Source organism: Fundulus heteroclitus, chromosome 1, assembly GCF_011125445.2.
Source record: "Fundulus heteroclitus isolate FHET01 chromosome 1, MU-UCD_Fhet_4.1, whole genome shotgun sequence".
Lineage (NCBI taxonomy): Eukaryota > Metazoa > Chordata > Actinopteri > Cyprinodontiformes > Fundulidae > Fundulus > Fundulus heteroclitus.
Window position 1 is genome coordinate 6,079,327 of NC_046361.1, and position 12,676 is coordinate 6,092,002.

Here is a 12,676-nt window from a genome sequence, read left to right on the forward strand (position 1 = left end):
TTTTACCCAGTTTAACTAGTATAACTATAGTATTCCTTGACGTAGCCATTTAAGTCAAGACAAGTCCCTTGATGGTAAATTGTAAATGGATTGAACTTATATAGCCTCTTTTTTTTCTCCAGAGGAATTTACACAAGCTTGAGATGTATTTAGTCTCATGCATGTTGACGGGGAGGAAAGCAGGAGGGAGAGAAGGAGGGGCTTCTCATGGGGTGAAAACAGTTGTGGGTGGAGCTTACAGCTCAAACTAAACTGTTCTCCTCACTCATGGTACAAATTTGTGCTGAATCAGGGATAGTTCCTTTAATAACTCAGCCTTTGAATATACCAGTTCAGTTCCCTCCTACCTTATGAATATGACAAACGTATTGATGTTGAAGGCCCATACTTATCTTTTTTGTCTCATTATAATTAAATTTAAAAACTACTCTTTGTCATTTGATGTACTGCTAACTTCTTGTGTTCATACAAACAACCAAGTAGGATTAAGTCCAATCCAATCAATGTCCAGACCTTCGATGGGAGGCTGATAAACTCCGATCTGTACTCCTTATTCCCCTCATCTTGGAATGCATCTGGAAACCCTGAATTCAACAGATAGGTGTCAGGTAACATCTGAAGGCAAAGGATATGACTGCTTCTCATACATCAATGCGTTGCTCATTCTGCGCAGACACGTGTTCCGTGTTTAAAAAGCTTGGCAGCGTAATCATCATACGAAACAGCTGCTCACAAGAGGTCGACTGATCCTTCGTGTCTCCGTGAACATTGCACCTTTAATCTGTTCCTCTGAGTGAGTCTCGGTCTGAGAACTATCAATGATATTCGCTGTGTGCGAGAGGTTTGTTCCAGAATCCAGCACCCGGGAGAGCGCTCTTCCTCCTTCAACCCTGCCACTATCTTCAGTGTGATTTATTGACAGTTTTCTTGTGATAGACGGACACAAAGAAGCTCGTACTGTAATTGTGAAGATATAAAACTGTATCCTTGAACCCAGTGTGTGGCTCCTTCTAAAAGCCAAACCAAAACAAAAGCATGATGGGAGTGATGTCTTCAGTGATCAGTTTTCTATTACAAATATTGATTTAGATGAAGGGCATCTGTTGCACCGGATTTTATTCAGGGGTATAAATGGGGCTGAACGTATTCCACTTTCAAAATTCTGTACTAGTTTCTGTTCTATCACATACAACCCCAATTAAATACACAGAGGTATGTGGTTGTAGAATTACAAAGTGGGCCAGAAGCCAATGTAAAAACAATTACTGCTGAGGCCTAAAATGTCTGCATTTTTTTTTTTTTTGGTTTCAACTGCAGAAACCATTTCTCCCCAATCTTCATTAAATATGTTTTTGATCTAAAAATAAAAGCAAAAACACCTCAGAATCATCTAGAACTAGGCGGATTGTTGGCGTTTCATCTAGCCGACTTCACTGTGGTACTTAATCATGTGCTGGAGGTCAGGGATTCCATTTTAATGCCAAGTTTAGCCCAAAGGACCTTCCGATGAGACAAAAAAAAAAAAAAAAAAAAAAAAAACGCCAGCTGTCCCTCGCTCTCGCCCGATGTCTGTTGGCCTTCTGTGACATTCCTCTCGCCTCGTTCCTCGTTCCTCTGCCGTGCTTTTCCTACAGTGAAGGACTGGGAGAAAAGGAGAAAAGGCCGACAGAGGGACGCGAGTATTGCAATAAAATCCGCAGAGACTGAGGTAGGAAAATGTGGCAGAAGCCAGGTGAGGGCTTGGACAGGAGGCAAGTTTGGTGTCTGCTGGAGACTTCCATGTTTAGATCCTGCTGACTCCTGCTGGTGCAGCCAGCCTCGGGAGGGATCAGCCCAACCACCCCCACATGTACACCCCCCGTTTCTCTGCTGCTTTTCAGCTGCTGCTGCATCAAAGGTGAAAGCACCGCTCGTTTCTCTCGCCACCGTATTTGTCTGTTGTCTCGGTGTGAGGCCAGCTTTCGATCCTCGGAGGCTGTCAATATCCAGCAACTTTAAGGGTTGGATCCTGAGGCTCCTCACGATGCAGCATCACGCGTGAGTATATTTGGCTCCTGGCATGCACGCTTCCCCGGGGCTTTATTGGAAGATTATGCAAAACCAACAACATTTGGAGAAAATTCCAGCAAGTTGCAGAACGGACGTGCTTCTCCAATTTGGACTGAAAGCAGTTTTCCTTAAACTGAACACTGCAAAAACGGACCTAAAAATAACTAAAATCTCCTTAAAGTTAGTGTATTGATCCTTGATTTAAGCAGGTACATAAGATTATCTGCAAATGGAATGAGTATTTGGACCCCTAAAATAAGATTATCAGACATCCTGCACTTGAAATAAGATGATTGAGATGAATTGTTCCTATTTTAAGTGCAAAAATCTTATTCCATTGGCAAATCATCTTATTTACCTGCTCAAATCAAGGACAAATACATTAATTTTAAGAACATTTTACTTATTTCTAGTTCCATTTTTGCAGTGAAGATGCTCTGGCAACGTGACGGTCAAATTTCTAGGTGGAAATATTTTCATTTTATAAACTGCTTTCTGTCTTCTCCAAAGATGAGTGGTTCCTTTTAAGCAGTTTGTGTGTTCTGTCATGAGTCCAGGACAAAAAAAAAACCCTCAACATGCTTTTCCTGACATACCGATGAAGCAGCACAACGATGGAGGAGGATCATTGCCGGCCCAAGAAAAGCAACTTATTTATTTTTAGCCACTGGGTAGTTCTGAATAAAATGAAACGAATACAATCGGATGCCTGAGACAAAGAAAAACCAAGCAGTCCTAAGTATTTCCAGACATGACGTGACTGGAGGCCTTCCAGCCAGTCGGTGCGCTACATATCTGCAGCAGCTGGGAGGCAGAGTTCTCAGGTTGCGCGGCTAAATGCACGGCACGGCACGGCAGTCAGAAATAGGGCGACTTCCGACGCTCTCCCCGCCTGGCAGTGGGACATGTTTCCACTGCAGAGGGGTCACAGTTTGGCTGACCCAACCCGAGGAACCCGCCACAGGGTTTGACACAGAAATACCTGTGGGGTGTACCGGTGGAATGAACGAGACGGGGCATGCAGGAGGCTTAAAGAGGTTTTGTTTCACACGATGTTTTGTGTTTGTAGGAGTAGATGTGGCCCGTCTGATCGTTCAGGAGCCACTGAAGGCCACGAGCAGCTCTGTCCTAAGGAGGGTCCGGACTGCGAAGACCCCGCAGAATACTGCTATGGTATGTGAAGCCCGTGCTTAGGTTAGCTTCTGTAACAAACAAAACGGTGTAAAAGGTGCCGGTTTTGGAGAAAAAAAAAGTCCATCTATTCACCTTTTATTTAAAAACGGCCTGTAGAAAACAATTTACACCCCTATTCAATAGGAATATATTCGACATTAAAGTGAACAAACCGTTCTGCTAAGTGCTTTCTGCATGTTTCCCCTGATATTTGGATTTCTATGGTAGTGAGCACCAAGTCTGAGGTTGGACGGCCTCTTCACCATCACCCTAATCTTTAGCTCCCCTTATTAATTCTCGGTCAGATTCAGCTAGTGGCTGGGCCACTTCAGTCAGAAGGAACGTGTTAATAAAATTAAAAGGTTATTTTAAGTCTAAATCTGCGAGGGTATATGAATAATTTTGGCTTTAACTCTATAGCGTTTTGAAGGCCTCACTTACCTGAAGGTTCAAGTTTTAGAAGATGGGTCATGTGAAGAGCTATGACCAGTCTGATGATTCAAATTGCAAAGACCAAAACAAAGTTGTGCCACTTTAAAACAGTTTCCAGTGATTATTTATTCAGAAGACTGTGGTTGGTTGCTGCCTGTAGGATCCTTCAACCCTCTTGGCTTTCCTTTATTCTGTGTTCCACCTTTGGCCCTTGGATACCAAACTAATGTAAAGGTGCCCAACAATGTTATGCATCTCGCATAATGACTATTAAGCAAGGAGAAACACAATAAGTTGATTGTTTTTCTCACACCATATTTGAGCAAACGTGTCGGGATTTTTCGAGACGGGGAGTGTCTAAAACTGGAAACACTGATTCTGATCAATTTCTCTTCTTTTTTTGCACAGCAGTTAAAAAGTCACTGATAAGTTGTTGTTTTGTTATGTCGCCACATGCATTTTATTTATATACAGTGGAAAAATATCTTAACCGAATGAAAAACAGTGAAACTCACAATTCTAAAAAGATTTGAGTGCCAGAGATTGCAATAAAATGACTAAATTAATGAAGTGTAAGTTGGAGTATTTTGTTAATATCTTGACTTTGGAGGGTTGGGCTTATAAGTGTGCTGTTAGAAGAAGCTGGTGTTCTCTCCTCATCTATTGATCTAAAATACCACACCTCACCAGGCTGGTATTCATAAAACAAGAATTGACAGAGACTGAGATCTGTCTGGCTATTATTTGGTTATTATTTCTTGATAACCAGGCAGTACTATGAGTTTTTACACATCTCTTTGACTGAAGTAATTCTTGACAGAGAAAACAAGCACCGTGACCTGAATCACTCAGTTCTATGTATCAGTTGGGTTTCAAGTCTTGTTAAGGTCCCAGTTTCACAGAAAACTGGTTTTATTTTAAGCCATAGACTGAGATGACTAGTTTTCCTTGGTTCAGATCTGTGAAAACGAGTAGTTTCTCACAGCGCTTCCGGATCCTTGGCTTCTGGGACTTAACCTGCAGTAATCAGCACGTTTTTTCTCCTGACTTTGCTTCCTGCTCCTCTGTGTTGTGACTGCGCAGGTATCAGCACCTCTGCTGTCCTCCGCTGTCTACGATATCCTACAAACGCCTGACGCGCTCATAAATTACGCAGCAGCTGATACCATGTTCTGATCTATTAGAAAGAGAGATCCAATTTCAAATTCTTTGATAATGTGGAAAAAAAAAAAAAAGCAGCACGTCGTGTGGGTTAAAGGAGGACATAAACAGGATTATTCATCATCTTGCATGGGTTTCCTGCAGGCAGGTCTGAACATATTACTCACCAACAGCTCTGAGGAAGTTGTTATGCCAGAAATAGCTTGAGCTCTTCAAAACATGTGAAAAAAGGCCCCCCGCTTCTATTTTCTTCTTTTTTATATATATATATATATATATATATATATATTTAGATTACTTTGGGAGACATCTGTTGCCAGTTTAGACAAACTGCCGCTGGTTATTGCCGTTTGTTCCTGTGATTAATCCTGGATTTCAGTACCGTGGTGTGTCTCCTCAGGTGGGTACCATCCAGTCCAGATTGGGGACACTTTGAACAGAAGGTACCAGGTGGAGTCTAAGCTCGGCTGGGGCTTTTTCTCCACAGTGTGGCTCTGCAGGGACCTCCGGTAAGATTAACCAGGGTTTTTTTTGCGAAGATGGTGAAATGGGGGGGAAAAAAAGATGAAAACGATATTTGGTGCCTTGCAGAAGTCCCAGCTCTGAACCTTTTCAGGTGATGTGATGTTCAAACCGTCAACTTCAACACGGTGGGAGGAAAAGGACTCATGCTTTTCAAAATGTTTTTTACGTCTGTCAGAAACGTGGCATGTATTTTACCCTTTACATTGGTACTCTGTGCAAAAATCCAGTGCAGCCAATTGCCTTTAAAGCTCACCAGATTGGATAAAGAGGCCTCATGGATTTGTCAGAGAACATTAGTGAACAAACAGCATCACGAAGAACCAGGAAACATGGTGGACAGGTCAGGGAGAAGGTTGGTGAGAAGTTAGCAGCAGAGTTAAGTTATGCGACAACTTTCCAAGCTTTGACATCTAACAAAGCGCTGCTCAATCTGCCGCCTGGACATTGAAAAAGTATGACGTTTCTGCAGATATGGCGGTTCACCTAAACAGACAGGAACACATTAATCAGAGATCCAACCAAGAAGCCCATGATAACTGTGGAGGAGCTGCAGGGAGCCACAACTCAGGTGGATGAATCTGTTGAGAGGAAAACTATTAGTCAGGCGCGCCACAAATTCTGCCCTTTACTGAAGAGAGACGAGTAAAAAGCTTTTGTTGGGGGACAAAAGCCACAACTCCATGTAGGGGAAACAGTCAACAGGTGTAAGGAGGCTCTATGATTGGACTAGAACATTTTGGCCTACAACCAAAACACCATGTGTTTGGGGAAAACTATCAATCTGCATCAAGCTGAACACATGGTACCCATGCTAAAAAGTGGTGGTGGAAGTGTCCTGCTGCTGTGGATACTTTTCATATGCAGCAGGTAAGATGGCTTAATGTGAAGATGGCTGAAGCTCAAATCAAGGTAATACAGAAGGTAAACCTGTTAGATGAAGGGACAGAGGTCCACCTTTCAACAGGACAACATCTCAGCTGTGTTACAGGCGCTCCAAGTCAGACTGAGTTTCAGTTGTTTTGTGAAGCGGCATGGGCGCAGTGGAAGGTGCAATCTGGAAAAGCCCAGTACAGATTCACGTAACACTTTTCAGATTTTTATTTGTAGAAATTAAAAATCATGTAACACTCTGTGTTCGTCTGTCACGTACAAGCCCAGTGTAATACAGTAAGATTTGTGTTTGCAACGCCGCAAAATGTAAAGAACATCAACGAGTCTCTGAAAGGTGCCGTATTGACGTTCAGTGGGGGGGATTGATGTTTAGCACATTTACGTCCACGCTGAATGAAAGCAAAACACTGCTCCTGTGTTTGTGTTGGCAGGTCAGGCCGGCGAGTCGCTGTGAAGGTGCTGAAGAGCGGCGCAGAGTTCACTCAGGCGGGGCAGGATGAGCAGGCCCTCCTACGACACGTCAGCTCCTTCTCAAGCCTCTTTCTGTCCCGGTCTGCATGCTGCATGCACTGTACGCTCAAAGACACATCCTCCCTTTCTCACTCTTCACTGTTTCTTTCTGCCTCTCGTTCATCAGTCCAGCGGCCCCGTCGGCCGTCACCCCTCCAGCCAAAGGATCGTTCAGCTGCTCGATGAGTTCAAGCTGGCCGGGGTCAACGGGATCCGTATCCTTCGTTCCTTTCACCAAGCCTTCTAAACTTCATGCGGGAGGTTATATCATGAGTGCTGCAGCCTCCAGAATCGGTTAATTTATTTCAAAGTCTCACCCAACATGCACTAATGCACTGCAGTGGCAGCATATTTACTAATCTATCCTTAACCTTAATGACGATGAGACGTGTGCCTGGTGCTGGAGCTGCTAGGGCCCAACCTCAGGAGCTGGCAGCTCTGCTTTGGGAGGCCAGGCCTGACGCAGCCTTGGGTTAAGCAAATACTCACTCAGGTAGGTTATACATTTATCAGTCACGCAGGACCTAGACACGGTTTGTGCTGCACGAGTCCAGAAAAGGGCCAGACGGATTGCTACAGATCCCACCCACCCGGACAAGGTCCTGTTTGCCTCCCTTCCATCAGGGAAACGCTTCAGGAACATTAAATAAAATAAAAAAACTAACAGGCTTAACAGGCCATCAACCCAGTTCATAATTTGTTACAGGTAACACCCACTGCAAAACTTAACTAAGTAACATTTTCTTGAAATTGGTGTATTTGCCCTTGATTTGAGCAGGTAAATAAGATGATCTGTCAATGGAATGAGTATTTTGACCCCTAAAATAAGATAAATGGGTATACTGCACTTGGAATAATTGATGGAGATGAGTTGTTTCTGTTTTAAGTGCAAAAATCTTATTCCACTGGCAAATTATCTTATTTACCCGCTCAAATCAAGGACAAATACACCAATTTCAAGGAAACCTTACTCATTTTAAGTTCCGTTTTTTGCAGTGCAGGTTTCTAGTCTGATGAAAATCATTTCTACTGTCTCTCACCTGCAAATGTGTATTCACAGCCTTCAATCTCGCATGGACTGTCTGTATAGACACCCGTGCAAATTGCACAATTCTGCAGCTAAATCTATTGCACAGTATTGCAGATTGTTGCCTTTTTCACTTGAAAATGAGTCCGTCATCTGCTGAGGACTATGTGCACGCTTAAGCCCCTCTGTGGGTGCTGTTGTTGGCCGGTGCATTCGACAGATAAAAAAAAAAAAGGGAAAGATCATGTCCTGTTGTGTCTGCATGTTATGTGTAATTATGTGCATTCTTAGCCGGTGTGTGCCTCATCAAATTTTCATCATGGTAACACATAATGACTATAATAAACTATTTTCAAGACAAATAGTTGGTAATGGAAATTGTGTTTTTTTTTCACCCGCCTTTCTTTCATTTAAGCAACGCCATCTCTATTTCTCGGCAGGTTCTCCAGGGCTTACACTACCTTCACAGTCGATGTAAGATCATCCACACCGACATCAAGCCAGAAAACATTCTGCTGTGCCTGACGGAGCAGACCCGTGTTGCACCAGCAGGGGGCAGCAGCTCCATCTCTTCAGCAGCTGGAAAGGAGCCGGGGAGCACAGGCACAGTTGTTTTCTTGTCTTCACACACACGCTGCGGAGAGTTACAGAGAGTCTCTGCTGGACAGAATGTAGCTCTGCTTTATGAGCCATCAAACAATTCCCTGCAAAGTCTGGATCCTCCATCTGAATCAATGTCGGCCTTCAAATATAGAACGTTTGTCATCTGCGTATAGGAGACGCATATATCCTTAAAACAAAGCCTAAAAAATGACAAAGGGAAAAACCTGAAGTATTCTTAGTTGTTTTTTATAGTGCTATAAATATCTTCCCAGTTATTTAATTCAAATGAGTCGAAATTTGTATCCTAATTAGCTTTTCTTTTTCAGAGTCTGACCATATGGACTTGCACAACTTGAAGGAAATTTCAGTGAAAATTGCTGATTTGGGAAGCTCCTGTTGGGTGGTTAGTATTCCTGGTTTCCCATAAACATTTTTTCTTTGTAAGCATAAGTCTTCTTAGCCTTCACGTTTACCCCATGACTACATGATGGCCTATTTCATATTTTACTCTTCAAATAGTTTGAAAGTAAATTTGCAAAAGAGACTTCTCGCATAACAACCGTAAAACTAAAGCCAGAAATTATACCCAAACTCTACAGGTCAGAGCGATGTCTGCTTTGTTTTCTGCCTAACCTTTCGGTCTCTTTCTCTCCGCGCTGAACCAGTACAAGCATTTCTGTGAGGAGATCCAGACCCGTCAGTATCGCTCTCTGGAGGTCCTGCTTGGTTCTGGGTACGGGGCGTCGGCTGACATCTGGAGTGTGGCCTGCATGGTGAGCTGAACTGACCACAGTCTGACAGATCACCGTTTCATTTCATCAGATAGCAAACATTCACATGTCACTCTCAAGAGGCAATGGATCTGTTTGAGAACTTTAGGTATTTTTATTTTTAAGAGTTCAGAACAGTGGTTCTGATCATCAGTTGAATCTTTGAAACGAATGAATCACAACAGCAGATAAAATCAGTACTGAGTCAACAATTTCCTCAGTTAATACAATTCTGTTTCCATGAAACTCCCTAGAGATGCCGGTAACAGCCCAATACATAAACACTAGAAGTGTGCAGGCACAGCCAGCAAGAGGAAACTAACAAGGAACAAGAACGCACACTGGTGTTACATGAGCACATCAGAATGATTGGCATGTGGGACAACCAATAGATAAGGAGATCCCCCCAGAAGTCCATGGATGGGGGACTTAATGCTCAAATGGGTTCACAGTCACCTGATTACATTGTGACGTAGACCAGTGTGTTGTCTGTGTACTTTTGGAAACTTTTGTTGTTGTTTGTTATAATCTGCGCCAGTGGAAGCATGTAGCTATTAAATAGGAGGAGGCTCAAGATGGAACCGAACGTTCGATATTTGTCAACCCTGGTTACAGCTAAAGCTACGTATTGACACAGAAAGGTCCCTCTCCTTCAAGCAAGACTCAAACCAATCAAGTGCTGAACCAGAAAGGCCAACCCAGTTCTCTGAACCAAATGCAACTGGCCAACCAAAACAAATGCATCGACAACAATGGTGCCACCCTGTTGATATATATATATATATATATATATATATATATATATATATATATATATATATATATATATATATATATATATATATATATATATATATCAGATGGATGTGGTGATGTATTTTTTTTTACAACTGTGACCTGCGAATGGTGCTTCCTGTGCTGTGTGTTCACATGAAAGCTTTGACGGTAAAAACTGTCTCAGCTGCAAAGAGAATACATCAAACTCTTTTTCTTTAACTGACTTTCAGTCTTGAACGGTACAGCATTCCTGAGAGCAGGCGTGTGTAAAGGTTCCTGCTAGCACAGTACAGCAATGCCATGTGAGACTACCCATTCCGATTGACAAACAAAAAGCCGAGTCACAGCTTGGGATGGTTTGCTTCTCTAATTGGCCACACGCGTCATCCTGAATGTTCTCCTGAATGTTCTCCTGAATTCTCCCAGGCCTTCGAGTTGGTCACCGGAGACTCGCTGTTCCACCCCAAAGCCGGCGCCTTCATTTCCCTGGAGGAAGGTGGGTTTAATTCAGTGAGCTGACACTAAGAGAGAAGAGACACACACACACTGACACGGGATTAAATGGGATTACTGCATGCCTTCCTTTTAGCTGTAGATGCTAATTTGTCTTGAAACTGTGCGTGTGTTGCGTAATGTGCCTCCATCTACCTCAGACCATATCGCCCAGATCATTGAGCTCCTGGGCAAGATTCCACCAGATGTTGCCTTGTCGGGTAAATATTCAACTGAATACTTCAACAGCAGAGGTACATCTGCACCTTCTTATTCTACACATTTAAATTAGCTATGCTTCATTTCTATTTTTGAGCTAACACAAGCCTATGCGTGTTTTCAAAATCTCTATTTGCTGTGCAGGTGACCTCCGCCGTGTTGGTCCACTGAGGCCTTGGAGACTTTATGATGTTCTGGTGGAGAAATATAACTTCCTGCTAGAGGAGGCCTCGAAATTCTCAGACTTCCTTCTCTGTATGCTGGATTATCACGCTGACAGAAGAGCGACTGCCGCCCAGTGCCTTCGACACCCATGGTTGATGTCCGTTTAACCTTCTACAGAGCCTGCAGGTCTGAAGGCCATGGAAATTTCACATGGCCAGATGCTTTCAGCAGCAGCACCTTTGAATTTTCATATTTGGGGAATTCCTGTTGCGCTGGGTAGCATCAGAAGGAGAATCTTCTTCGCTTGACCTTCATAAGCACTTTAGGCATTTTCCTCTTTGCCTTTGTTCTCCTTGGATTTTGTTATCAGAACTTTGGTGCAAATCCCAAGATTTGTGTTGTCTTTAGATTTTTAGACCTGAACCTGAACTATCCTGAACCACAAGTAAGTCGTCAATTCATCCATGTATTTATTGAATTATTTAGGTTTATGTATGATTAAGGTTTTTCATTTAGATACCAGCAAACACAACAGATTGATAATGTGTAGCACTGTCCGTTCTGCTCATTATCAATCTGGGACTGCTCCCATCGGATATGTTTGGGTAAAGGATAGATATTTAGCAGAACTTTCAGAGTTGATTGGGCAAGCGACACCTAGTGCCCGCCTACCAAAGGTTGGTTTTAGCCAGTCATGGAATCTAAGGAATATGTGGTAGAATGCAGGCGCTATGAGAAACCGCAATTTATGCTGCTCAAGGCACTTCTTGCTGCTCTTTCAGAGAAGAAATTGTGGATACGGAACCAACAGATGTGATAGCAGCAGGCATATGTGTGTCCTCCTGAGCTGCCATGTTTGTTTTGGTTCAGCTGGGGGCTTCACACCGCCCGCTTTCGTCACAACTGTATGTCCCGCCTTAAACCATAATACTGCAACTTCATTGGCCCAAACCGTTATTGGTTCGTTCACAAACAGTCGAAGCGATACAAGACGGATTCTCTTGTGTTTGTGAACGCACAAATACCGCGAGAATTAAGCTTGCAGGCAAGGTTAATGCTTTATTAAAGGAATGCTAAATGCATGTTGAGTGAATTTTAAATGCGTAGCCTTTTTGCTACATGTTACAGAATGTCTGGACAGGAATGATTGCACCTCATCCTAATTGTGTCCGTAGCACAGTAATGTGTCTGCAGTGATGTCATGAAATGCACCCTAAGCCCATTCTGGAGAACAAGCAATGAGTGTAAACACTGGCAACACGTGCAGCAATATTAGAGGAATTAGCTGTGATTATTAAGGAACAATTGGGTGTTTTTTTTTTTTTTTTAAGAAATTATCAAACATAATCGGTGGACTAAACCCAAATCAGATGTTAAAAAGCCTGAATAATGCTTGCTTAGGTTACCAAATATTTCATAGGTCAAACCGGAGAATTACTTGGTGTTGTCGGTGATGCACACAATCCATTTAAATGTAGTGTGAGTGTAACCTGACCCCGCCAGATGGATTTGCTTCGCATATCCATCTCGAAACCTTCCGTTGAAGTAATTTTGGGAAGGGGCGAAAATACTGGTTAGCTGATTGGCCTATGTTGGTGATAGACGGGCCAAATAAACCAATCAGATCAACGAAGCATATGACGTACTCGTCAACATGCTTCGTCGTCACTCTGTTACGAGCGACGACGAAAACACAACCACAAGCCAAGCTACTCTTGCTGCTGCTGGTAAAGGCTCGTTAGCTCAGCAAAGAAATACTCTATAATTCCGATAAAACTTGCTCGATAGCCACGCTAACGCTAGTTTCATCGGCTGAAGCCGCCATGTTCTTTAGACTGAACTGTCGATCTTCTCGTTGCGTCACACCTCAACCCGCCTCAAA

The 12,676-nt window shown here is 43.0% G+C and overlaps 1 protein-coding gene across 2 annotated transcripts; it reads left to right on the plus strand.

The window, feature by feature from the left end:
- Window positions 1-1,647: 1,647 nt before the first annotated feature.
- On the plus strand, window positions 1,648-12,114 carry si:ch211-220i18.4 (SRSF protein kinase 3). Of its 2 annotated transcripts, XM_036124647.1 has the most exons (12): window positions 1,648-2,037; window positions 3,119-3,222; window positions 5,216-5,324; window positions 6,663-6,750; window positions 6,869-6,956; window positions 7,128-7,234; window positions 8,209-8,371; window positions 8,698-8,774; window positions 9,037-9,144; window positions 10,345-10,414; window positions 10,572-10,664; window positions 10,774-12,114. In XM_036124647.1, the coding sequence occupies exons 1-12, from the start codon at window positions 2,024-2,026 to the stop codon at window positions 10,959-10,961; spliced, it is 1,209 nt and encodes a 402-aa protein (XP_035980540.1). In that variant the 5' UTR covers window positions 1,648-2,023; the 3' UTR covers window positions 10,962-12,114. The 2 variants fall into 2 exon arrangements, with proteins under 2 accessions (XP_035980540.1, XP_035980586.1); XM_036124693.1 differs by lacking the exons at window positions 1,648-2,037; window positions 5,216-5,324 and having other exon boundaries at window positions 3,136-3,222; window positions 6,663-6,956.
- Window positions 12,115-12,676: the final 562 nt, after the last annotated feature.

Excerpts from the sequence above, each read along its gene's own strand:
- si:ch211-220i18.4 (XM_036124647.1), top strand. Across the intron at positions 8,372-8,697 it reads AAAGGAGCCGGGGAGCACAG|AGTCTGACCATATGGACTTG; the intron begins GCACAGTTGTTT and ends TTTCTTTTTCAG. Across the intron at positions 8,775-9,036 it reads TGGGAAGCTCCTGTTGGGTG|TACAAGCATTTCTGTGAGGA; the intron begins GTTAGTATTCCT and ends GCGCTGAACCAG.